The sequence below is a fragment of the Dendrobates tinctorius genome, unplaced genomic scaffold (assembly GCF_039654945.1).
Source record: "Dendrobates tinctorius isolate UK_male_01 unplaced genomic scaffold, ASM3965494v1 ptg000023l, whole genome shotgun sequence".
Classification (NCBI taxonomy): Eukaryota; Metazoa; Chordata; class Amphibia; order Anura; family Dendrobatidae; genus Dendrobates; species Dendrobates tinctorius.
The window spans coordinates 11,252,140-11,275,682 of NW_027361691.1; the positions used below are offsets into that span (position 1 = coordinate 11,252,140).

The 23,543-nt window shown below is 47.8% G+C and overlaps 1 protein-coding gene across 1 annotated transcript in view; it reads left to right on the forward strand.

Moving 5' to 3' along the window:
• Positions 1–23,543, forward strand: part of TYR (tyrosinase) — a 55,964-nt gene that overhangs the window by 2,031 nt on the left and 30,390 nt on the right. The window contains exons 2-3 of the mRNA XM_073569262.1: positions 4,286–4,502; positions 16,640–16,787. Of these exons, the coding sequence (XP_073425363.1) occupies positions 4,286–4,502; positions 16,640–16,787 (365 nt within the window). The remainder of the gene's footprint in view (positions 1–4,285; positions 4,503–16,639; positions 16,788–23,543) is intronic.

The following is a 23,543-nucleotide window of genomic DNA, read 5'->3' on the forward strand; positions in this document are numbered from 1 at the left end:
CTGCACTTGGACGACATAAGAGTGATCTGTCTGTTTTTTTTTTTTTTTTCAAAAAAGCTTCGAATGTGCACATAAAATTGTGCATAGAAAAGTAAATGTTGCATTTTTTTTGTGCAGTTAAAGCTTTTCTGTGTTCTTTAAAAAAAAAAAAAACAACAAAAACCTGCTGCTTCAAATGAGTGAGTGGAAATATCAGATTTGATATTGTGCAGTTTGGTGAAGAAAAAACAGTTTATGTTCCGTGTGATCATGGCCTTGGCTAACTGGTAGTTGATTTCCTGCAACATGAAATCTGCCTTTTGGGAATGTGGCCTCAAACCGCAGGAGTTTTCATGAAATGACATGCGCTTTGCTTGGACAGCTAAATGCTGCATTCACACATTGAAACTGAAAACCGCACCGAGTCGGCAGCACTGTTTTGCAGACGCCTGACGCATTTGTTATTGGCCTCAAGATAAGACCAGGTTCACGGTCACAGACCATGATCTCCAGATCCAAGCCTCATGTGAAGCTGCTCTGCACGGTATCTCTATGTATGATCATGCCATATTGGGATTGCAGAAGAACAAACAATGGTTCATATCATCTATTTTTTTTTTTTTTTTTTTTTGTTCTTTTTCCTGTAAGATTCTATTAAAGAGGTTGTCCCATACACTTATAACAACCCCTTTTTAGTATTACATTTTACACTTTATTTTCCTTGTATGCGATCCTCTGTTTGATGCGGTCACTTGGGGGAGTATATTCGGGCTTTTCATTAGACCACATTCACACAGTTCGTATTTGGTCAGTATTTTTACATCAGTATTTGTATGTCAAAACCAGGAGTGGAGCAATTAGAGGGAAAAGTATGAAATAAACATGAAAGTACAGTATTTTTCACCCACTACTGATTTTGGCTTACAAAAATACTGTGAAATATTGAATTTGGCCTTTTGCAAACTATAGAGCCACCCTCGCCTTCCCAAAATCAGCTGATCAGCATGAGTCTAGCTGCTCCACGGCTATCCACAAGTGGCCACAGATTTCCCCTTTTCATGGGACTGTCACATCAAGTTATACATGGCAAGGAGCCATTCTCTGTTCTGCAGGGGTGGGTTCCAAGACAGGCTCCGCCCTCTGAGGTCCTCCCAGGCTTAAAGACATATGAAGTTGGGAGCATGCCATGAGGAGACTTTTCTAGAGCTTTATGGAAAAAGGTTAGTGATGTTATTTCTGGCTAGTTCTGGACTCAACATCAGTGCAGATGATGTGACCGAGCTTGTATTGCATGCTATCCATATATTGCGTTGATCCAGGGAGCTAGTCTGATTGCCGTATGTGGAGTCGGGAAGGAATTTTTTTCCCCAATGTGAAGCTTACTGTTGCCACATGGGGTTTTTTTTTTTGCCTTCCTCTGGATCAACATGTTAGGGCAAGTTAGGATAGGATATGGGTTGAACTAGATGGACTCAAAGTCTCCCTTCAACCTTAATAACTATGTTACTATATCATAGGAGACTCCTAGCTCGTTCCCCAAAAAGGCAAAGATGAGAGATCAGATGGATAAACACTTTGTGTAAAACTTGCATTTTTTTCATTGTCGTTACGAGTCCAGTGGGCGGTCCTATTTAGTATTTGACAGTGTTTTTTTCCTGTATGACTACATGCGGAGATGGCCGTCAATCACCGAGTAGGGCTGGCCGCCCACCGAACTCCTGTGCATGCAAACACCAGGTATTCACTTGTAACTTTTTTTTTTTTTTTTTTTTTTCTTTTTGTGGCATTCAGTATAACCTTTGGCTCCACTTCTCGTTCTCTGTACCGTGCTGTCCAGAGATTGGACTGCATCTATTGTACAGCGTGACAGGTTACCTTTTAAGGGAGCAGTGCATGACACCAAAAGTCTCTTTACTATTCTTTCGCTGTGTCTTACAAACCCACTCCGGCTGGAGTTAGAACATTGGTATTTATTTTATTATTTCCTGTAGTGTTCCTTTTAAGTTAACCACACAATGGCAAGTTCACAGCCAAAAGAGAAATGGTTGTCTGTGCGTCACTATTAATGTGAGCGTTCATTCATAGGAATCCATGCTGCTGCCGATTAGACTTGCTTTGGTTAGTGATGGAACATTATAATCTGTCTAGTGTTGGATATTCGGGACGTTGTAGCTGACTGAGCATTATGTCCGCCTGCGCGGGTATTAGCACTTCATACTGTAGTAAATATCCTTCTGGATTAAGCCAGTATCACAAAAGTGGCAATGAAAGTCGGGTTGTAACGATTCAGACATGACGTTTGATTGCTGCAAGTTGCTATTTACAGTTATGGCCAAAAGTATTGACACCCCTGCAATTCTGTCAGATAATACTCAGTTTCTTCCTGAAAATGATTGCAAACACAAATTCTTTGGTATTATTATCTTCATTTAATTTGTCTTCAATGAAAAAACACAAAAAGAATTGTCCTAAAGCCAAATTGAATATAATTCCACACCAAACATAAAAAAGAGGGTGGACAAAAGTATTGGCACTGTTCGAAAAATCATGTGATGCTTCTCTAATTTGTGTAATTAACAGCACCTGTAACTTACCTGTGGCACCTAACAGGTGTTGGCAATAACTAAACCACACTTGCAGCCAGTTGACATGGATTAAAGTTGACTCAACCTCTGTCCTGTGTCCTTGTGTGTACCACATTGAGCATGGAGAAAAGAAAGAAGACCAAAGAACTGTCTGAGGACTTGAGAAACCAAATTGTGAGGAAGCATGAGCAATCTCAAGGCTACAAGTCCATCTCCAAAGACCTGAATGTTCCTGTGTCTACCGTGCTCAGTGTTATCAAGAAGTTTAAAGCCCATGGCACTGTGGCTAACCTCCCTAGATGTGGACGGAAAAGAAAAATTGACAAGAGATTTCAACGCAAGATTGTGCAGATGTTGGATAAAGAACCTCGACTAACATCCAAACAAGTTCAAGCTGCCCTGCAGTCCGAGGGTACAACAGTGTCAACCCGTACTATCCGTCGGCGTCTGAATGAAAAGGGACTGTATGGTAGGAGACCCAGGAAGACCACACTTCTTACCCCGAGACATAAAAAAGCCAGGCTGGAGTTTGCCAAAACTTACCTGAAAAAGCCTAAAACATTTTGGAAGAATGTTCTCTGGTCAGATGAGACAAAAGGAGAGCTTTTTGGGCAAAGGCATCAACATGGAGTTTACAGGAGAAAAAAAGAGGCATTCAAAGAAAAGAACACGGTCCCTACAGTCAAACATGGCGGAGGTTCCCTGATGTTTTGGGGTTGCTTTGCTGCCTCTGGCACTAGATTGCTTGACCGTGTGCATGGCATTATGAAGTCGGAAGACTACCAACAAATTTTTTAGCATAATGTAGGGCCCAGTGTGAGAAAGCTGGGTCTCCCTCAGAGGTCATGGGTCTTCCAGCAGGACAATGAACCAAAACACACTTCAAAAAGCACTAGAAAATGTTTTGAGAGAAAGCACTGGAGACTTCTAAGGTGGCCAGCAATGAGTCCAGACCTATTAGAAGTGCCAATTCTGGCGCTTTGACCTGCTTTAAAAAAAAAAAAAATAAAAAATCTTTATTTTTATATAGCACTAACATATTCCGCAGCCTTTTACAGTTTGCACACATTTTCATCACTGTCCCCGATGGGGGCTCACAATCTAAATTCCCTATCAGTATGTCTTTGGAGTGTGGGAGGAAACCAGAGTGCCCGGAGGAAACCTACGCAAACACGGGGAGAACATACAAACTCCTTGCAGATGTTGTCCTTGGTGGGATTCGAACCCAGGACCCCAGCTAACCACTGAGCCACCGTGCTGCTTTTCCACTTACCCTGTGGCGGTGGCAAGTGGGGTAGATGTCACCTTTGTATTGTCCACTGGCTATTTGGGGTTGGCCACCCTTTTAAGTGAGTGGGGTCTGGGTTTTGCTACCGGAACCAAAATTTTTATTTTGTGTGGTGTGTTTTTTTTTTTTTTTTTTTTTAACTGTTCGGCCAAGCCCGCCAGACCCAAACAACCAGGGGTTCGCCCATCACAAAAAAATGTTAGTGTGTAAATAAAATACTTTGCGGTCTTATGTTAATGCATCAATTATCAAATGAGCTTCAGTTTATTAAAACGGTGACTTTTACTTCATGGAATATAAATACATTAAAATAAAAGTGAAGTTTCACAATATCCCTTAAACTCATTAGATCAAGTGGTTGCACATTCTTAACTCCTTGAGAACTGTTAGAATTTAGCAATCTAGATCCTTAGTGGTTTTTATCTATTCACAGGTTGTGTGCAGTCAGAATGAAGAATACAATCGGCTACGTATATTGTGCAATGGCACAAATGAAGGTCCTCTGCTGAGGAGTCCTGGACGTCACGACAGAAGCCGGACCCCAAACTTGCCTACCACTGCTGATATTGAAGCCTGTTTATCAATAACAAACTATGAGACTGCACCCATGGACCGCAACGCTAACTTCAGCTTCAGGAACACTTTGGAAGGTAATTTTACATGAATATTTTTTTTTTTTTTTTGAGTAGCAAGACATTTTAGCTGGTTGTAGACATGATCTAGTTGGGTGATTGTGTAAGTAGATGCCTGTATTGCAGTGTTTCCTCTCGAAGACATCAGTGCTGAGTATAATGTCATGCGTGATGTGGTGTATTGTAATGTTTTGCCCCGTACTGTACTGTTAGGAAGCAGAGTTCTGCCCAGCAACAGGCAGCGAGTAGGAGAAGACCTAGTTAAGTGTTGGGACTAGCCCAGAGAGGGAGGGGCTATGTAACAGAATCAGGCTACTTTTACACTTGCATTGTTTTGCAGCGCGTTTTTCCTGCAAAAAAACGCATACAAATGCTGCGTTTTTTCAAGCATTTTTGAGCATGCATGAAGAAAACGCAGCGTTTTTAGTGTGTTTTTACCGCGTTTGCATTTTTTTCCAACATTAGTTGGCCCCTCACACTAACCCAAACCATGACTTTACTAACCCTAACCCTGACCCTTAACCAAACCATACTAACCTTAACCAAACCCTTAACCAAATCATACTAACCCTAACCCTAACTCTAACCCAAACCCCTAAATTCCATTGTCTAATTAATGGTCAACAAAAAAACGCATGCGCAAAAAAAGCATACATGAGCATGCCAATGCGCACATATGCGCACCCATAGACTTATAATGGGTGTCTTGCTGTAAAAAAACGCATTGCGCGCGCATGCGTTTTTTTGAGGCAAGTCGGAAGCCCAAAAAATGCAACAGGATGCATTTTGTGCGCCCGAGCGCACACCACAAAAAAACGCATGCGCATAAAACCGCATACAAACGCATGTGTATGCGCACATAAGCGCATCCCATGCAAAATATAGGAAAAAATGCATGCGTTTTTAGCGCTAAAATACAGCGCAAAAAAGAACGCAAGTGTGAAACCAGTCTTAGAGGACTTTCTGGTAGGGAGTCAGACATGGCCTAACTTGCAGCTAAAGCAGACATTTGGTGCTCAGTAAGGACTCATGCAGTGAGGACTTTGTGGCAAGAGCGAAAAGAATCTGGGACAGAAATGGCGTGATCCTGAGGAACAGAGAGAGTTGGAGACATGGGAAGAACAGCGCTAGCTCAGAAGACTTAGCAGAGGGACCACGTGAAAAGGGTCTGGAGAAGTTACACCTAGCGGCAAGGCCCCGAATAGCTTACAGTTCCTAAAGGTAACGTTCCAGGACTGAATAGAATGTGAGATGACGTGTGTCCCCGGTGGGAGTTCTCGAAGTGTCGGATCTTGAAGCGGAGTCCGGCCATATTGGCAAACCTTCTCTACAAGGGGATTCAAATGTGAAATTGTGGGAAGAGGAAATTACTTTCATAGACTGTAATGAGGTGTTAAGTTGGGAGGTGGTGAAGGAAATGAGATCAGTGGAGGCAGGAATGTGTGACGCCAAGGAAGAGACAAGACTGTGTATTGAGCTGCTCTGTATTAATGAGGAAGCATACGAGAAGTTGTGCACCTGCTATTATGTACATAGTGGTCACTAGAGTTGAGCGACTTTTGTTTTTTTAGGGTCGCGTTTCGTTTCGTGAAACCCGACTTTTCCAAAAGTCGGGTCGAGCAAGATCGTCCGATTATAGGGAAAAGTCGGGGTCGTCACGAAACCCAATGTAAGTCAATGGGGAATAAAAGTCGGCAGTGAGAGGAGGACAGGAAACACACCTACAGTGCCCATTTGAATGCCAAAAGCATCAATTCTTCTTACTTAAGCTTGTCAACCTTAATTAACTTCATAATACAAGTTACGCACTGAAAAATGGGGGTTATTTGGCTAAAGTTGTGGGGGGGGAGGGCTGGCTCCAGGTTTTCATGTGCCCTGGGCGAAAGAGCGCCCCTTTAACACATACCGCAACTCATCATGCTCCGATACGGCAGAGAAATAGCGGTATAGTACAATGAAAAATACCTCACTTTTTACATCTCATGACGAGGCCCATCTATTTCTCCATACAAAATCATTGGTCCCATATAATGTTTGAAACAGTATATGATGAGCTCCACATAATGCTACAGTATATGTTGGTCCCCATGGATGAAGCTCCACTGTCTTATGGGCCCAAATAATGCTCCAAACATAATGGGCCCCATTTCTAATGCTCTAGTGTATAATGGGCCCTGTAAATGCTGCTCCAGTGTCTGATGTCCACCTTTGGAATGTTCCAGTGTATGGTGGGCCCCATCTATCATTCTCCAGAGTATAGTGCTCCCCAAAAATTGCTGTCCCAACATTGCAAACAATCAAATAAGTCTCCTCGCTAGGGAATCCCTGTACTTGTCTGGACTCCTCGTCGTCCCCATTTTCCATCTCACTGCACAGTATTTCAACTTTGCAAGTGCTGTGATCCTGGGCAAGCAGGGGGGGCCCACTCGTTGGCGACGGCACTGGCACAGGGCCCCTGATAGTACGGTGGTGTGTCTGATGGCGGGTGGGCCGAACCTGCACTTTCATCTGCAGCTTCCTCTTTGTCACCGTGTAAGATGGAACTGTATATGGGAAGGGTAACCTGAGTTTCATCAGGGTCAGATTCAGGTCGTGTAGCGTGCAAGGGGAATGTAGTGGTCTGGGTCAATGTACCAGCAGATTCATCGAGCAGTGGCTGGGCATCAGTGCACTTGTGTCGCCCCCAGGAGTACGGTCGCCACAGTGGCATTACCTTCCTCCTAGAGAGTGTGATGTCATGCTTGGGAGCAACGAAGGATCTCTCTAGCAGGTTAACTGATTGGGCGGCGTTATTCCCACGAGTCATGACCCTCCAAACAGCGTTCATGAAGGCAAAGTGTTTGTTTTACGTGGGCTGTATGGTTGCAAAGCTGAACCTTAAAGGAATGTCCAGAAGGGCACCACCAGGAGTGGAGCCTACGGTTAAATTCGACTCCACCTGGGAAACCTCAACCATGCCAGCTACAGAACAGATGCACACATTGCAAGCTTAATTCCGTTAACGAACGAGACTCCGTCATGCCCCGCGGTCCGAGTCCGGCTTACTAGAGGGACACGTGAGGCTCTGGCACATGAGATTGGCCAATAACTGGTGTGTCATGCACTTACATGTCCATGGCTGCATGTGCGCTACACTGAAAATGCGAGCGTTTGTCGCTTACAGGTGCAGATAACCCGCTGAACAACGTTAGTGATGGTGATCACTGATTACAATTATTACCCGCGAACAATGATTTCCCAGTAAGTGCAGGTCAACCGCAGTTCCGGAATTAGGCCTAACCGTCATTCCTGAAAAAATGAAAAACTTACGTGTGCAAACCACAGGTGCTGTAGCTTGCTTAACAGCTCGCCAGCCGTTCTCACGCCCAGTATGGATTACACGTGATTGCACAAAGGTGAGAAAGGGTACCGTTTCCCCGGATAACATGTATGGATAGCGTACACATTCAAAATATATGTCTATACATCAGGAGGCAGGCTCAGACGGTGTTAGGCCCAGTATGGATTGCACGTGATTGCACAAAGGTTAGAAAGGGTACCGTTTCCCCGGATAACATGTATGGATAGCGTACACATTCAAAATATGTCTATACATCAGGAGGCAGGCTCAGACGGTGTCAGGCACAGTATGGATTTGACGGCCCAGATTACACAGCGGAGGAGCAGGGAGAGGTAAAGATTGCAAATGCTGGGGCCCTGCCCAAGCAAGGGGGGCCCACTCGTGGCCGTCGGTACTGGCACTGGGCCCCTCATAGTACAGCGGTGTGTCTGACGGCGGGTGTGCACCACCACCGTCAGACACTTGATTGCACTATGAGGGACCCTGTGCCAGTGCCCGCGCCCAAGAGTCGGCCTACCCACCTGTCCAGGGCAACGGCACTCGCACGGTGTCATGCGCTAGGTGGTGACCCCGGCCATGGGGGGGGGAGGCAGCACAGTTAGGGAGTTTTAGAAAGTGGCATATGTTGATGTTGGACATTCAGCTGATGCAAAAGGCGAAATAGGTGAAGTCCCAGGAAGAGGTGGACCAAAGCAAGCCATTTTTCTGTCACCCTATGTGTCATCAGGGGAAGGTGGGACAAAATCCTTGGAAACCCATGCATGGTTCATTTTAATGAAGGTTAGATCATCCACATTTTGGGTTGACAGACGGGTCCTTTTGTCTGTCAGGATTGACCCAGCTGCACTGAAGACTAGAGTTGAGCGACTTTTGCTTTTTTAGGGTCGCGTTTCGTTTCGTGAAACCCGACTTTTCCAAAAGTCGGGTCGAGCAAGATCGTCCGATTATAGGGAAAAGTCGGGGTCGTCCCGAAACACGAAACCCAATGTAAGTCAATGGGGAATAAAAGTCGGCAGTGAGAGGAGGACAGGAAACACACCTACAGTGCCCATTTGAATGCCAAAAGCATCAATTCTTCTTACTTAAGCTTGTCAACCTTAATTAACTTCATAATACAAGTTACGCACTGAAAAATGGGGGTTATTTGGCTAAATTTGTGGGGGGGGAGGGCTGGCTGCAGGTTTTCATGTGCCCTGGGCGAAAGAGCGCCCCTTTAACACATACCACAACTCATCATGGTCCGATACGGCAGAGAAATAGCGGTATAGTACAATGAAAAATACCTCACTTTTTACATCTCATGACGAGGCCCATCTATTTCTCCATACAAAATCATTGGTCCCATATAATGTTTGTAACAGTATATGATGAGCTCCACATAATGCTACAGTATATGTTGGTCCCCATGGATGAAGCTCCACTGTCTTATGGGCCCAAATAATGCTCCAAACATAATGGGCCCCATTTCTAATGCTCTAGTGTATAATGGGACATGTAAATGCTGCTCCAGTGTCTGATGTCCACCTTTGGAATGTTCCAGTGTATGGTGGGCCCCATCTAACATTCTCCAGAGTATAGTGCTCCCCAAAAATTGCTGTCCCAACATAGAAAACAATCAAATAAGTCTCCTCGCTAGGGAATCCCTGTACTTGTCTGGACAGGTGCTGTAGCTTGCTTAACAGCTCGCCAGCCGTTCTCACGCCCAGTATGGATTGCATGTGATTGCACAAAGGTTAGAAAGGGTACCGTATCCCTGGATAACATGTATGGATAGCGTACACATTCAAAATATGTCTATACAGCATGAGGCAGGCTCAGATGGTGTTAGGCCCAGTATGGATTGCACGTCATTGCACAAAGGTTAGAAAGGGTACCGTTTCCCTGGATAACATGTATGGATAGCGTACACATTCAAAATATATGTCTATACAGCATGAGGCAGGCTCAGACGGTGTTAGGCCCAGTATGGATTGCACATCATTGCACAAAGGTTAGAAAGGGTACCGTATCCCTGGATAACATGTATGGATAGCGTACACATTCAAAATATGTCTATACAGCATGAGGCAGGCTCAGACGGTGTTAGGCCCAGTATGGATTGCACATCATTGCACAAAGGTTAGAAAGGGTACCGTATCCCTGGATAACATGTATGGATAGCGTACACATGCAAAATATGTCTATACAGCATGAGGCAGGCTCAGACGGTGTTAGGCCCAGTATGGATTGCACATCATTGCACAAAGGTTAGAAAGGGTACCGTATCCCTGGATAACATGTATGGATAGCGTACACATTCAAAATATGTCTATACAGCATGAGGCAGGCTCAGACGGTGTTAGGCCCAGTATGGATTGCACGTCATTGCACAAAGGTTAGAAGGGGTACCGTATCCCCGGATAACATGTATGGATAGCGTACACATTCAAAATATGTCTATACAGCATGAGGCAGGCTCAGACGGTGTTAGGCCCAGTATGGATTGCACGTCATTGCACAAAGGTTAGAAGGGGTACCGTATCCCCGGATAACATGTATGGATAGCGTACACATTCAAAATATATGTCTATACAGCATGAGGCAGGCTCAGACGGTGTTAGGCCCAGTATGGATTTGACGGCCCAGATAACACAGCGGAGGAGCAGGGAGAGGTAAAGATTGCAAATGCTGGGGCCCTGGCCAAGCAAGGGGGGCCCACTCGTGGGCGTCGGTACTGGCACTGGGCCCCTCATAGTACAGCGGTGTGTCTGACGGCGGGTGTGCACCACCACCGTCAGAGACACTTGATTGCACTATGAGGGACCCTGTGCCAGTGCCCGCGCCCAAGAGTCGGCCTACCCACCTGTCCAGGGCAACGGCACTCGCACGGTGTCGTGCGCAAGTTGGTGACCCCGGCCATGGGGGGGGAGGCAGCACAGTTAGGGAGTTTTAGAAAGTGGCATATGTTGATGTTGGACATTCAACTGATGCAAAAGGCGAAATAGGTGAAGTACCAGGAAGAGGTGGACCAAAGCAAGCCATTTTTCTGTCACCCTATGTGTCATCAGGGGAAGGTGGGACAAAATCCTTGGAAACCCATGCGTGGTTCATTTTAATGAAGGTTAGATCATCCACATTTTGGGTTGACAGACGGGTCCTTTTTTCTGTCAGGATTGATCCAGCTGCACTGAAGACTCTTTCCGATAGCACACTTGCAGCTGGGCAAGCGAGCTCCTGTAAGGCATATTGGGCAATTCAGGCCAGGTGTCCAGTTTAGCGGCCCAATAGTCAAAGGGGAATGACCTGTGTGGGAGAACATCGATATGGGAGGAAAAGTAGTTTGTAACCATAGTTGACAACTGCTGTCTCCTGTCACTTTCCATCGATGCAGTATTACCAGTTGTGTGAGCGGTATTTGAAAAATCAGTCCACAACATTGTCATGAAACCCCTGTCTCCAACGCCACTTCTGCTGTGTGCACCACGAACACCTCTGCCAAGCTGCCCCCGGCCCGTACGGCTCGTGTGAGAACCATCACCGCTGCTGTGTGCTGGGAATGCCTCAAGCAACCGATTTACCAGAGTTGCTTGTTTATTAGCCAATATTAGGTCAAGGTTCTCCTGTGGCATGATGTTTTGTAATTTGCCTTTATAGCGTGGATCCAGGATGCTGGCCAACCAGTAGTCGTCATTGTTCATCATTTTGGCAATGCGGGGGTCCCTTTTTAGGATCTGCAAGGCATAATCTGACATGTGGGCCAATGTTCCCGGTGTCAATGATGCACTGCGAGTGCTGGGTGGAGGAGCACTTTCTGGCAAATCCACATCCCTCCAGTCACGCACAAACCCTGTACCAGACCTTGCCACGCCAACATTTTCACTTACCCACGAGATGCATCCTCCTCCCCTAAGTAATCATCCCCATCATCCTCCTCCTCCTCCTCCTCTTCTTCCTCCACCTCGTCCAGGAGAGGTCCCTGAGCAGACAATGGCTGAATGTCATCAAGGATTCCCTCCTCCTCTTCCTCCTCATCAACATTGGCTGCAGACGCCTGCTCCTTAAGGTGCGTCAAAGTTTGCATGAGCAGACGCATAAGTGGGATGCTCATGCTTAGGATGGCGTCGTCTGCGCTTACCAGCCGTGTGCATTCCTCAAAACACTGAAGGACTTTACAGAGGTCTTTCAGCTTCGACCACTGCACAACTGTCAACTCCATGTCTGCTCTCAAAGTGCCTGGCCGTGTATCCTCCCACAAATGCTTTATGGCCTGCCTCTGCTCGCACAGCCGCTCCACCATGTGCAGGGTGTCCACCTTGTTGCAATGTCGATAATGAGGCGGTGGTTGGGAAGGTGGAGCAATCGCTGCAGCTTCTGCATACGAACGGAGTGTACAGGCGACCGACGGATGCGCGCGCACAGTCTTCGCACCTTCTGGAGCAGGGCTGTTAACTCCGGATAATTTTTGAGGAAGCACTGCACCACCAGGTTCAAGGTGTGAGCCAAGCAAGGTATGTGGCTGAGTTTTAAAAGGGCTATGGCTGCCACAAAATTACGGCCGTTATCACTAACTACCTTGCCTGCCTCAAGATGTACACTGCCCAGCCATGACTCAGTTTGTCGCTTCAAGTACTCGGCCAGCACCTCGGCGGTGTGTCTGTTGCCCAAACACATCATCTGCAACACAGCCTGCTGACGCTTTCCACTAGCTGCTCGGTAGGGGGACACATCGTGTGCAACAGTGGCAGCTGCAGATGGAGTGCTCGTACGACTGCGCTCTGTGGACGAGCTTTCACTTCTGGAGGAGGAGGAGGAGGGTCGAACGCCTACAGCCAACTGTTTCCTATACCGTGGGCTAGGCAGCACTGTCCCACCACCGCTGTCCCCTGTGGACCCTGCATCCACCACATTAACCCAGTGCGCAGTGATGGACACGTAACTGCCCTGGCCATGCCGACTGGACCATGCATCAGTTGTGAGGTGCACCTTTCCGCTCACTGACTGCTTGAGTGCATGGACAATGCGGTCTTTCACATGATGGTGGAGGGCTGGGATGGCTTTGCGAGAGAAGAAGTGGCGACTGGGTAGGTCATAGCGTGGTACTGCATAGGCCATGAGTTCGCGGAAAGCTGTGCTTTCCACCAACCGAAAGGGCATCATCTCAAACGAGATTAGTTTGGCAATGTGGGCGTTCAAACCCAGTGTACGCGGATGAGAGACTGAGTACTTTCTTGACCTACGCATAGTGTCTGGGAGGGTGAGCTGGACTTGAGAGCTGCATATGGTGGAAGTAGCGGTGGACAGGGCGGACTGAGAGAGGGTTGATGATGGTGATGGAGTTGGTGTTCTTTCTGATGGCCTAGAATCAGTCTTTCGTTGATATAACAGTGGGATTCCCTGACTGCTGTGGCCTTGCAACGACACCTCAACATTTGCTGCTGTGCTAACCGGTGTGCTTACAGTGGGGGAAACAATGTAGCGTTGCTGACTACCTTCGTTGTGATCAGTTGCACATGTGGCACTTGAGGTTTGGTGTTGTGTCCACGCTTGCAAGTGCATGCTGGTTAAATGTCTAAGCATGCAACTGGTATTCAAATTTTTCAGATTTTTCCCTCGGCTAAAGGTCTTTGCGCACTTCTTACAGATAACCTTGGCCTGATCATGAGGATTTTGTTCAAAAAAGTGCCACACTGCACTCTTCCTACTTTGGCAGACATTTTGCGGCCTAGCACGCTGTGATCTTTTGACCCTCTGGACAAGCTGTCCAGCAACTCTTTTGATGTTTGGAACCTGTCTTTGGAGTGCTCCGGGCCTGCCAGATAACAGCTGTTGCGATGTCGATGTCTGCTGTGGATGCTCCTCATCTTAGCTATTGGAAGCAGCACCCTCTTCCCCCAATGGATGCCAATCTGGGTCAACAACTGGGTCATCCATCACCTCCTCTTCTATGTCATGTGCACCTTCCTCTGTGTCACCGTGTATGGTGGTATAGTGTGCGGGAAGGGGCACCTGAGTCTCATCAGGGTCAGAATCTGGCTCTGTACACTGCGAGGACAATGTAGTGCTCTGAGTGAATGTACCAGCCGAATCATCCATCAGCGGCTGTGCATCAGTGCACTCCATGTCAGATTCATCTTGGCCTGGGTAATTCACCATTTCACTTGATAATCCAGGCATGGTATGTGAAAACAGCTCCATGGAGTAATCAGTAGTATGGCCTGCGTCATCCTTCAATCTTGGTTGGGGTGAAGGACACAAGGAAAGGTGTGGTTCATGAACATGAGCCTCCAATGACGACTCAGTGCTTTTACTTTTTACAACTGAAGAAGAGGAGGCGATAGAGCTGGAGGCTGAGTCAGCAATGTAAGACAAAACTTTTTCCTGATGCTCTGGCTTTAAAAGCGGTTTGCCAACTCCTAGAAAACTAAGCGTTCGAGGCCTTATGTAGCCAGACGATGACGCAGGCTCAACACCTCCTGCATTCGGTCCTATTTTGCTCTTGCCACTACCATCAGATCCAACACCATTACCAGCTGCCAACCCCCGCCCAATTCCACGGCCTCTTCCACCAGCCTTCCTCATTTTTGGTAGAAATGTAGACAAAATCCAACAAACTATATAGTAATGTAAAACAAGGTACAAGGTGTCTATAGGACAGGGGAGATTTTGAATTTCTGCAGACACTTGTGGACACTGGACACTTTTGGATTGTGTGAGGCCCAATGAATATCTGAGCGCTATGTGACAGGCTCGATGGTACAGCTGTGACAAAAGTGACTAGAGGATAAGGGAGATTGGATTGCTTTTAAAAAAGCAGTTTGCGGAGCAGTGGGTAAACAGCAATGCCAGCCTGTCAGGAAGCCTTAAAAGGCAGCCCAACAACCAACACCACTGATACACCACTATATAGCCTCCCCTTGCACTGCACACACAGTGACTGGTGTGTTGTGCAGGCCAAATTGCTAGCAGCAGAAGCAGTTTTTTTTTTTTCTTCTCAGCAGGACAAAAAAAAAAATTGGGATTGCTTTTAAAAAAACAGTTTGCGGAGCAGTGGGTAAACAGCAATGCAGGAATGTCAGGAAGCCTTAGAAGGCAGCCCAACAACCAACACCACTGATACACCACTATATAGCCTCCCCTTGCACTGCACACACAGTGACTGGTGTGTTGTGCAGGCCAAATCGCTAGCAGCAGAAGCAGTTTTTTTTGTCTTCTTCCCTGCCTAACGCTCTCCCTACAGAATCAGCAGCAACCTCTCCCTATACTGAGATCGGCAGAAGTAAGATGGAGGTCGGCGTGCACGCCCTTTTATACCCCCTGTGACGCCCACCAAAGCAAGCCAATCACTTGCATGCCCTTCTGAAAGATGGTGGTGACCCCTGCCTATGTCATCACGTTGCCCACAGTGTCCGTGGATCCTGATTGGCTGAAAGAGCGCAAAACAAACTTTTGAAACGCGACTTTGGCGCGTAAGTCGCCGACCTCGTGGCCGACCTCATCCTAGGGTCGGGTTTCGTTTCATGAAACCCGACTTTGACAAAAGTCGGCGACTTTTGAAATTTTTCGACCCGTTTCGCTCAACTCTAGTGGTCACATAATGGCTGTTTGCATCTTCGTTTGGTAATAACTTGTGGTCTCCTTTCATGAAGTCGTTGACATATGGTCCTGGCAAATTGGCGTCATTGGTTACATGCGGCCTGCACAGGCGTGGCGCCTCCACGGCATAAGTCCGCACACCCAGCCAGGACCCCCACCTTCATGTAATGAAGCATGGAAATAAAAATGTGATGTCATGAAATTATTCTACTAGAAAGCTGTCCTGAAAAATGGGCAAGTACAATTTATAGTGTTTGATTCTTGCCATCGTTAAGCAGACACTGTACCCAACGTATTGTGGACAATAAAAAAAACCATTGATGTTGGGGCGGATTCCTTTTGTTTTTGTGCCTTTTTTGTGATGTAAAAGTCTTCCAGAGGTGAGGGCCCTTTTCAGTGGCATAGCTGTAGTCTGATGGTCCCCGGTGCAAGATTTGGACTGGAGCTCCCTCTCTACATCCTGTTATTATATGCCCCCTGCTCTGCCACTGTTCTTTAACCCCTTAGGAACTGCCAATACGCATTAAAACTGTGGCAGCTAAGAGTACCTATTCCCTAATCACCGTTTTAAAATGGCGATTGAGAATAAGGCTGTAGCGCCCCCTCCCCCCCCAGAGTCAGAAAACCTCTAGGGTCTGAGCTACTGGGTGTAGCTAAGACCCCAGAGAACATGATTAGAGCTGGAATTTCTGGTGTCTGATCACATGATTGCCGTTATTCAGTGAATAACGGCAATCACAAAAAAACAAATGTTCTGTCTGTTTCAATTACTTCTCTCTTCTGACATGGTATACTGTAATGTCCGCGAGGAGAGAGAAATGATGGCTTGTGAAATCACCCCCCCCCCCCATCCCGGTACCTCACCATTCCCCAGTTCTTCGTTGTCAATCACCTGGCGTCATTTCTGTTGGAAAAAAATGGCAGGCACATGTGCAGTGCGCCCGCCGAGATCTGCCGGCTGGCAGCAATAGGAAATTTTTACTATTGGTTCCTTTTGAACACCGTGATAGGATCTATCACAGTGATCAAAATAAATAAAAAAAAAAGTAAATCTAATCCCCCTTTGTCACTCCTTTAGTGAGATAAAAAAAATTTTTTTTCCAAAAGTATATAAAAAAATGACGATATGAGGGCTAGTGTGTTTGACCCAATTGCTCGCTTCTCGAGTATCATGGATCCACTGCATATTGTGTTTTTATTGTGTTTTTTTTTCTACTTTAATGTTTTTCTCTCTGGTACTTAGGTTTTGCAAATCCTCGGACAGCAATTGCAAACCGCTCGCAGAGTAACATGCACAATTCCCTGCACGTCTATCTGAATGGCTCCATGTCCTCGGTTCAGGGATCCGCTAATGACCCCATTTTTGTTCTTCATCACGCCTTCGTTGACAGGTGAGTCTTCAGATGACACAACATCATAAATAACAATTCGCTGATGTACCGGCTCCCGTCAAGGCAAACGCTTTGGTCAAGCTGTAGAAATTTCACAATGGAAAATGAATAGGGATAAAGTAGGAAGATTGGATGGGAAAAGTTCTCATTTCTTGTTACTTGAGATTTTGTGATCATCCTCTGGTCGTTCTCTTAACTGGGATCAAAAATGCCACTCACCACCACGAGCAGAAGACTCCACCAGCTATAACCAGAAAAAAGGTTAATTTACTTAATGCTGTCCCAAAAACTGTGTGCGCTAGTAATACTAGTCGGAAGTATCAGGACAATCCTGTGGGATCACTTGTGACATTGATGGTCCACTTTGGTTATCCACCATTTGGATAGGTCCACTTCCTCCAAGCTCTAAATTCCAGTCTACCATTGTCCTTGAAAGATTTACCATAGTTAAACCTGCAGCCAGGTCCCTAAACAAAGATTCCTCTGTTCTCCACAAAGCAGTCAATAGAAATTGCTTTCTGCCCTGCTTGTCAAAAGAAACAGAGTCTGTGCAATACATTGAAGTTTAGCTGAGAAGACCCATTCTAGAAAGAGCATTCCATTATCAGCTGCCAGAGGGAAAAGGAGCCTGATTCTGATCAGATATTCCCCAGATTAACAGGTATTAATAGCAAAATTTACGTTCAGATATTTTTTGAAAAAAGTTATGATGCCTCAAAGCCATTGTGGGCTTTATTTTTTTGCTATCCTTTTCATTGTGTCTTTCTATCCTGCATCTTAGATGTGTAAGCTGCAGGCCTAAAACAGTCTGGGTCTTAAGAGGAGAGCACACTGACATCATCAGCAGCATGGCAGAGGTGATGCAGTGACACAGTTGTATTAATAACACCTCCTATGCGCATGGTTTCCCTATGGAGCCATTACCAATTATGGACTTGCAGCATGTCACTTCTGCTATAGGGTAGGAATAGGAAAGATGTAGGCTTTGTTATGCCTGTGTTGTGAGTAAATTAAGGAGAGACATTGGATTTCTGTGTGGGTGTGGTACTAGCAGGTACGCAGGATGCAGTGACGAGTCGAGAGACGGTTTGGTGCTTTTGTAATAACGTTTATAGGCCTAGAGGTGACTTTCCTCAGGCTCAGCCTGACCGACCAAAAGGGGTAACAAGGGTTGCCCTCACAGGGGCTCAATACAAGTAAATACAAACAGAGTAGAACACAACTACATCCGGCGAGAGCCAGTCACTATAGGGCCGCGGTGTTGCCGACTACGGGTCCTTAACTATATAGTCAACTTAGCCGTCCTGACGTCCCTCGGCGTTCTGGACGGTGGTTCTTCGGTGGAGCAGCCGCTGGGCCAAGCTGCTGAAGAGTTGGCGTAGTCTTCGAGCGTTCTGCCACTCCTGTGGCGCTGGGGCACCTCCGGCCCCGGAGGAGTCCTTGGACGAGTAGGCCACAGCCCCTGGACGGGGGCAAGCGGCAGCGATGCGGGGTGGCGGGTGACAGGCCACCTGTGCAGCTAGCAGCTGCGACAGGGAATCCTTGGCAAGCATAGGCTCGGCCCCTGCCGCGGATTGGAGCGGGACAGAGGTGGCCGCCGACGGCACTGGGCTTGCCGCGACCACAGGTGAGGGCAGAGCGGCTGTGGGCAGCGGGAGACAGGCTGCGGGTCGGAGTGAGGCGGCAGCGGCCGCTGGTGACCGCGGGCAGGCCGCAGCCGCGAGCAGGAGCGAGGCGGCAACGGCCGCTGGTGACCGCGGGTAGGAGTGAGGCGGCAACGGCTGCTGGTGACCGCGGGCAGGCCGCAGCCATGGGCAGGAGCGAGGCGGCAATGGCTGCAAATGACCGCGGGCAGGCCGCAGCCGCAGGCTGGAAGGAGGCGGCTGCTGGTTGACATGGGGCAGCGGTTCTCGGACGGTCATCTCGGCGCCATCCCACTGATGTCAAGGGGAAGTATCTCTCCTGTCTCTGGCCTCCTTCCTGGCTCTGGTGAGTCGCTCTGCCTCTCAGTTGCTCCCACAATCTCCTGCACCTTCTGTCTTGTTCTGCTGACTCAGTGACTCTCGTTCCCCGCCCCTTTTATATTGGCTCCTCCCCCAGTCCACCAGTCAGTCTCCACGGTCCGTCCCTGAACTGTCACCCGGAAAGAGCTTCCCCCGGAACCCAGGTGACGGTCCCCTTGGTTCCGACCCGGACACTCGACGGGGACCCTCTCTCCCACACTGGCATTTGTTGGAGTGGACCCAAAGAACTTCTCAAAGTGCCTCTTGTGTTCATACTATTACTATTTAAAGGAGCTGGTTGAAATGAAAGGCTTACTTGGGAAGGATGGGGTAATGGGCTGCTAGGTGCACAACAGTGGACTACTGTATGCAGGCACCAAGTTCCGATACTTTCTAGGGTGCACAAAAGATGGCATTATTACTAATGAGGGAGCACTAATGGATGCTCTACTACTGTGTGTAGATTTAGCATTACTACAGTTTGGAGCATTTTAGATGCGAAAAAGCAAGGATGGAGCCAAAGATGCCTTTGTGGAAAATTCTACTAGAAGTTATGGCTGGTAGAACTTGTCAGGGTGGTCTTGGAGCCTGGGGAATCCTAACTTGGAATTCTGAAGTTTCATCTGGAAATGTATGACTGTCATGTCCCTCGACTTGAGGATCATACAGTATTGTTTCTCTGCAATGTAATCAGGTTTGCCTCTTTTTAGTAGTTTGTCCTGTCTCTTTCCCTGTAGTCCAGCTTTGCGAGTGACCACTCCCTTCTTCCCCAGTTAGTGTTGGTGACCCATCATTCATGGTTCATCTCTGGTTCAGAATTGTCTTAACTACTGCAGATGTTGCAGCTGCTGCTGTTTCTATTGTGAATAAACACCTTTCTTAAATCTCCGTATGTGCCTCTGTAGTAAAGTTGAAGCCATCTGATGAAGTTTCTTGGTGTGAGTACTGATTCAATACAAAACATTGTCTAAGAGCCCCAAAACTTGCAGCCCAGTTATGGAGTCAGAAAAATTACTTGCACAAAGACTTGTAATTTGACTCAATCTTGTGCACTGTAACCATCGGTCAATAGTTACTTGCTGACAGGGGGATTGGTATCCTTAGAGTGATCAGTCTTGATTGGGAACAGTCAAGATAGCCAAATAGTCCTCTTAACTTTATTCTACATATAGCTGATGGTGCAGTCAGAAGGCTATATAATACGGACGACGATCGCGTCGCAATGCTCGGACAGTACGGCGGCACTCCAGACAGGAGCGTGACAACATGTATTTCTATGCAGCTGTCATGCTCAGGTCAGGAGAGCATTGGCCAGTCCAAGTATTGTGATGCAATCGCCTGTTAGGCTAAGTTCACACTTGCGTATGGCTGGTCTGCGTAGGGCTGTGTACTTCCTCCCTTAAGCTCTGCCTACTTCTGCATGTGTCCTGCTTACCTATCTTTTAAGGCTGGGATCACACATGTGAGAAACACGGCCGAGTCTCACATGTTAATACCCGGCACTGCCACCGACACTCAGGAGCCGAGTTTCCCGCACAGCCCCTCATCTCACGGTCCTCCCTCTCACACAGCATGGCCAAATGTTAAAGCCTATACGTAACTGGGTCGCCCCGTCCCAGAGCTGTGGGGCACTCGGTACCGGGCCGGTGTCAGGGGAATGTGTCACAGCAGCAGTGACCCGGTCCGTGGCCCTTGGCACCACAAATCAAGGGTGGTTTGTGATATAGTTTGTGATAGTTCGTGATGCCACCTTTGGTGTTTGGCAAGCAAGATGTTAAGCCAACGCTGCGTGCAGATCCTCTGGGGCTGATGGTGTGTTGCAGCATAGATGGTGTAGCTCCCCACAGGTAAAGCTGTAACCCCAGGGCAGTGTAGAAGTGGAGACACTTTGATGGTGTAGTGTCCGGCGAAGGGGAGGTAGCAGTGCTGGTACCCAGATGTAGCGGTGTTGGCGCACAATTGAATGGAAGACACCAGGGCTTGCAGTTCCAAAGCTTTACACAGTTCGTGGTACACACTGGTGCCTGCCTCCGTGCCATGTCCTCCGGGGCAGAGACTCAATCAACCTCCCGGGCAAGTCAGACTTCTCCTCTCCAACACTCCGCCAACATGTACCTTTCCTGAACGACTCTATTGCGCCTTTTAGTGTGAAGAGCTCCAGTACCGTGGTACTCTGAAGTTCCTCCTGTCAGATGTTCCTAGCAACTCTACTTGTATGACAGACAGCTGTAGCCTCTCTCGGGGACTCCTTTCTCCAGAGTCCTGGCTCTCTATTCAGTTGCTGTTGTGCCCCAAGTCTTAGATGGGAGTAGTGCATTTACAGCCAACTACTCCACCGGTGTCTGCTGCAGAGCCATAAGTGTCCATACAACCTCGGGGACCGGGCCCCGGCCTTGCACTGAGAACCTATAGGCAGGGTTCCTCTTCCAATCCACAACTCCTCTCTGTTCTCCTACTCCTTCGTTCCGCGCTGTTCCTTCTCTCTTATGGAAGCTTAGGTTGCAGTTCTACGTCTTTCTCCTTCTGTTCCTTTGCCGTGCCAGCTGGCTCAGGTCACTGAGGCAGCTGCAGCACTCCTTCTCTCCCTCTTCCAGGGATCTCCTTCCCTCTCAGACCCATCCTCAGACTCTCCTGACTGACTGTCCTCTCTCCTCTCGCCTGACCTCCTGCCAGATTGAACCTCAAATCCTACACTTTCCCACTCTTTTAAATATCTCCACTCCACCCACCTCCTAGCACATCTCGTGTTACGAAGCCAGGAACTACGAAAGGTGCTCTGCTACCCTCTAAACATGGAGCTGCAATCTGGTCCTGCTGAACTATCCCGTGTGTGTGGGGTGCAGGTGTTGGAGTGTGGAAAGGAGTTCCCAACTTACCTAGTTGGTGGGGCATCACACCTTAGGAGAAGGTGCAGTACCTCTGTGGTGACTGAGCCTCAGGGGCGCCACATAACTAATCCAGGCAGTCGCCTCTTCTCTGCAGTTCATGCTGGCCAGAAAGTATTCTGTGAGCACAGCCTCCAATAAGTTGCAGGCCGGAAGTGGCCTGCATTGTGTTGGAGTTCTTGGCAGAGCAGGGTGCAGATTGCAACCCCTATTCTGGTGGCAGCACATCAGTTGTATTCACGTCTTACTGATGCGGATACAACTGAGTGCAGAGAGGGAGAGATGGCCTTTGGTGATGAGCGAGTATACTCGTTGCTAGGATTTTCCCGAGCATGCTCAGGTGTCCGCCGAGTATTTTGGCGTGCTCGGAGATCTAGTTTTCGTTGTCTCAGCTGCATGATTTGCGACTTGCAGACAGGCTGAATACATGTGGGAATTCCCTAACAAACAGGTATTCCTCACATGTATTCAGCCTGTCTGCAAGTCGCATATCATGCAGCTGAGACAACGAAAACTAAATCTCCCAGCATGCCAAAATACTCGGAGGACACCCAAACATGCTCGGAAAAACCCGAGCAACGAGTATACTCGCTCATCACCAAAGGCCATCTCTCATCGCTAATGGCTGTGGGAAAGCAGAGAGCAAGATGAGTGGTATCGGTAAATGACAGGGCTCCCCTGTCGTCAGTGTGCTGAATGCATGCGACGGGCGGCCGCAGACATTCAGCAATCGGTAAGCTTTGCTAAATTAAGATACGCCAACATGTGAGTTTCCAGAGCATATAAGAGAGGAAGATTTTTGACCTGACATCACAAGACCCTCAGCCAGAAATCAAGTGACCAGAAAAGCAGTTCAGGTTACAGCAGGATTTGCTAAAGAAAGGTATTTGGTGAAATGCTTAGTTCTGGTTCATGTGAAATGGACATGTAAAATAGTGGCCAACCTCATTAAGAGCACCATCCCACCTGCTAATGTGAGGTTGCTAGAAGAAACGCGGGATGCAGTGACTAGCAGGAGGCAGAACAAGAGTTAACGGGTATTCTATGCAGAAATTAATTGGCAATCAGTACTCCACGCAGGCAGATCGTGCAAACACAATAATACAAATACAGGAAAGATGAACAGTGTAGATATAACTTTAACAACGATTGGTAAAGGTATGGATCAACTTATCAGTCTGTAGCTCCCGGAAGATCAGGGTTACACGATCCCATGCTGTCGATGCAGGCGACACAAGAAGTCTCTGAAGTGATCCCGGATGAAGTCGAAGCAATGTCTCTCTTCAACGAAACAGTGGTTCCTGGCTTCCAGTCCTGATACATGGAGTTACACGGGGAGTAGAAGATGGGGGGGGGGGGGGGGGCTGGGGGAGTGGGAAACAATGTTCCGGAGAGGAGGCTGCAGAGGTGCCTATGATGTCTACGTGCTGTGCATGGTCCGTCTGGTAACGAACATCAGGCACTGAGGAGGGTGCTGTCAAGTCAGAGCTCTCAGGTATGGAAGTTTGGCAGGAGCTCTGCTGTAACTCAATGCAGGCAGTGCTTGTAAAGGCGGTTAAGCTGCGGCAAAGACCTGCTGATTGGCGGGGAACCGTGGAGACTGAGTCAACCTTCTCCTTGAGTGTGCCCTGTCTTCCCGCCTGAAGTCCTCCTTTCGCGCACTCGGCTCCCTTTATCCCTACCCCACCCCCTGCATTGGGTCGCCCTCCCTGGGCCGTGGGGTTACTCGGTACCGGGCCGGTATCAGCGGGACGTGTCATGGCAGTGGTGACCTGGTCCGTGTTCCTGGGCGCCCAATTAATGGGGGATGTTGTGAATGATGGAATGTACTGTAGTTAGATGAATAGTTTGTGATGCCACCTGTAGTG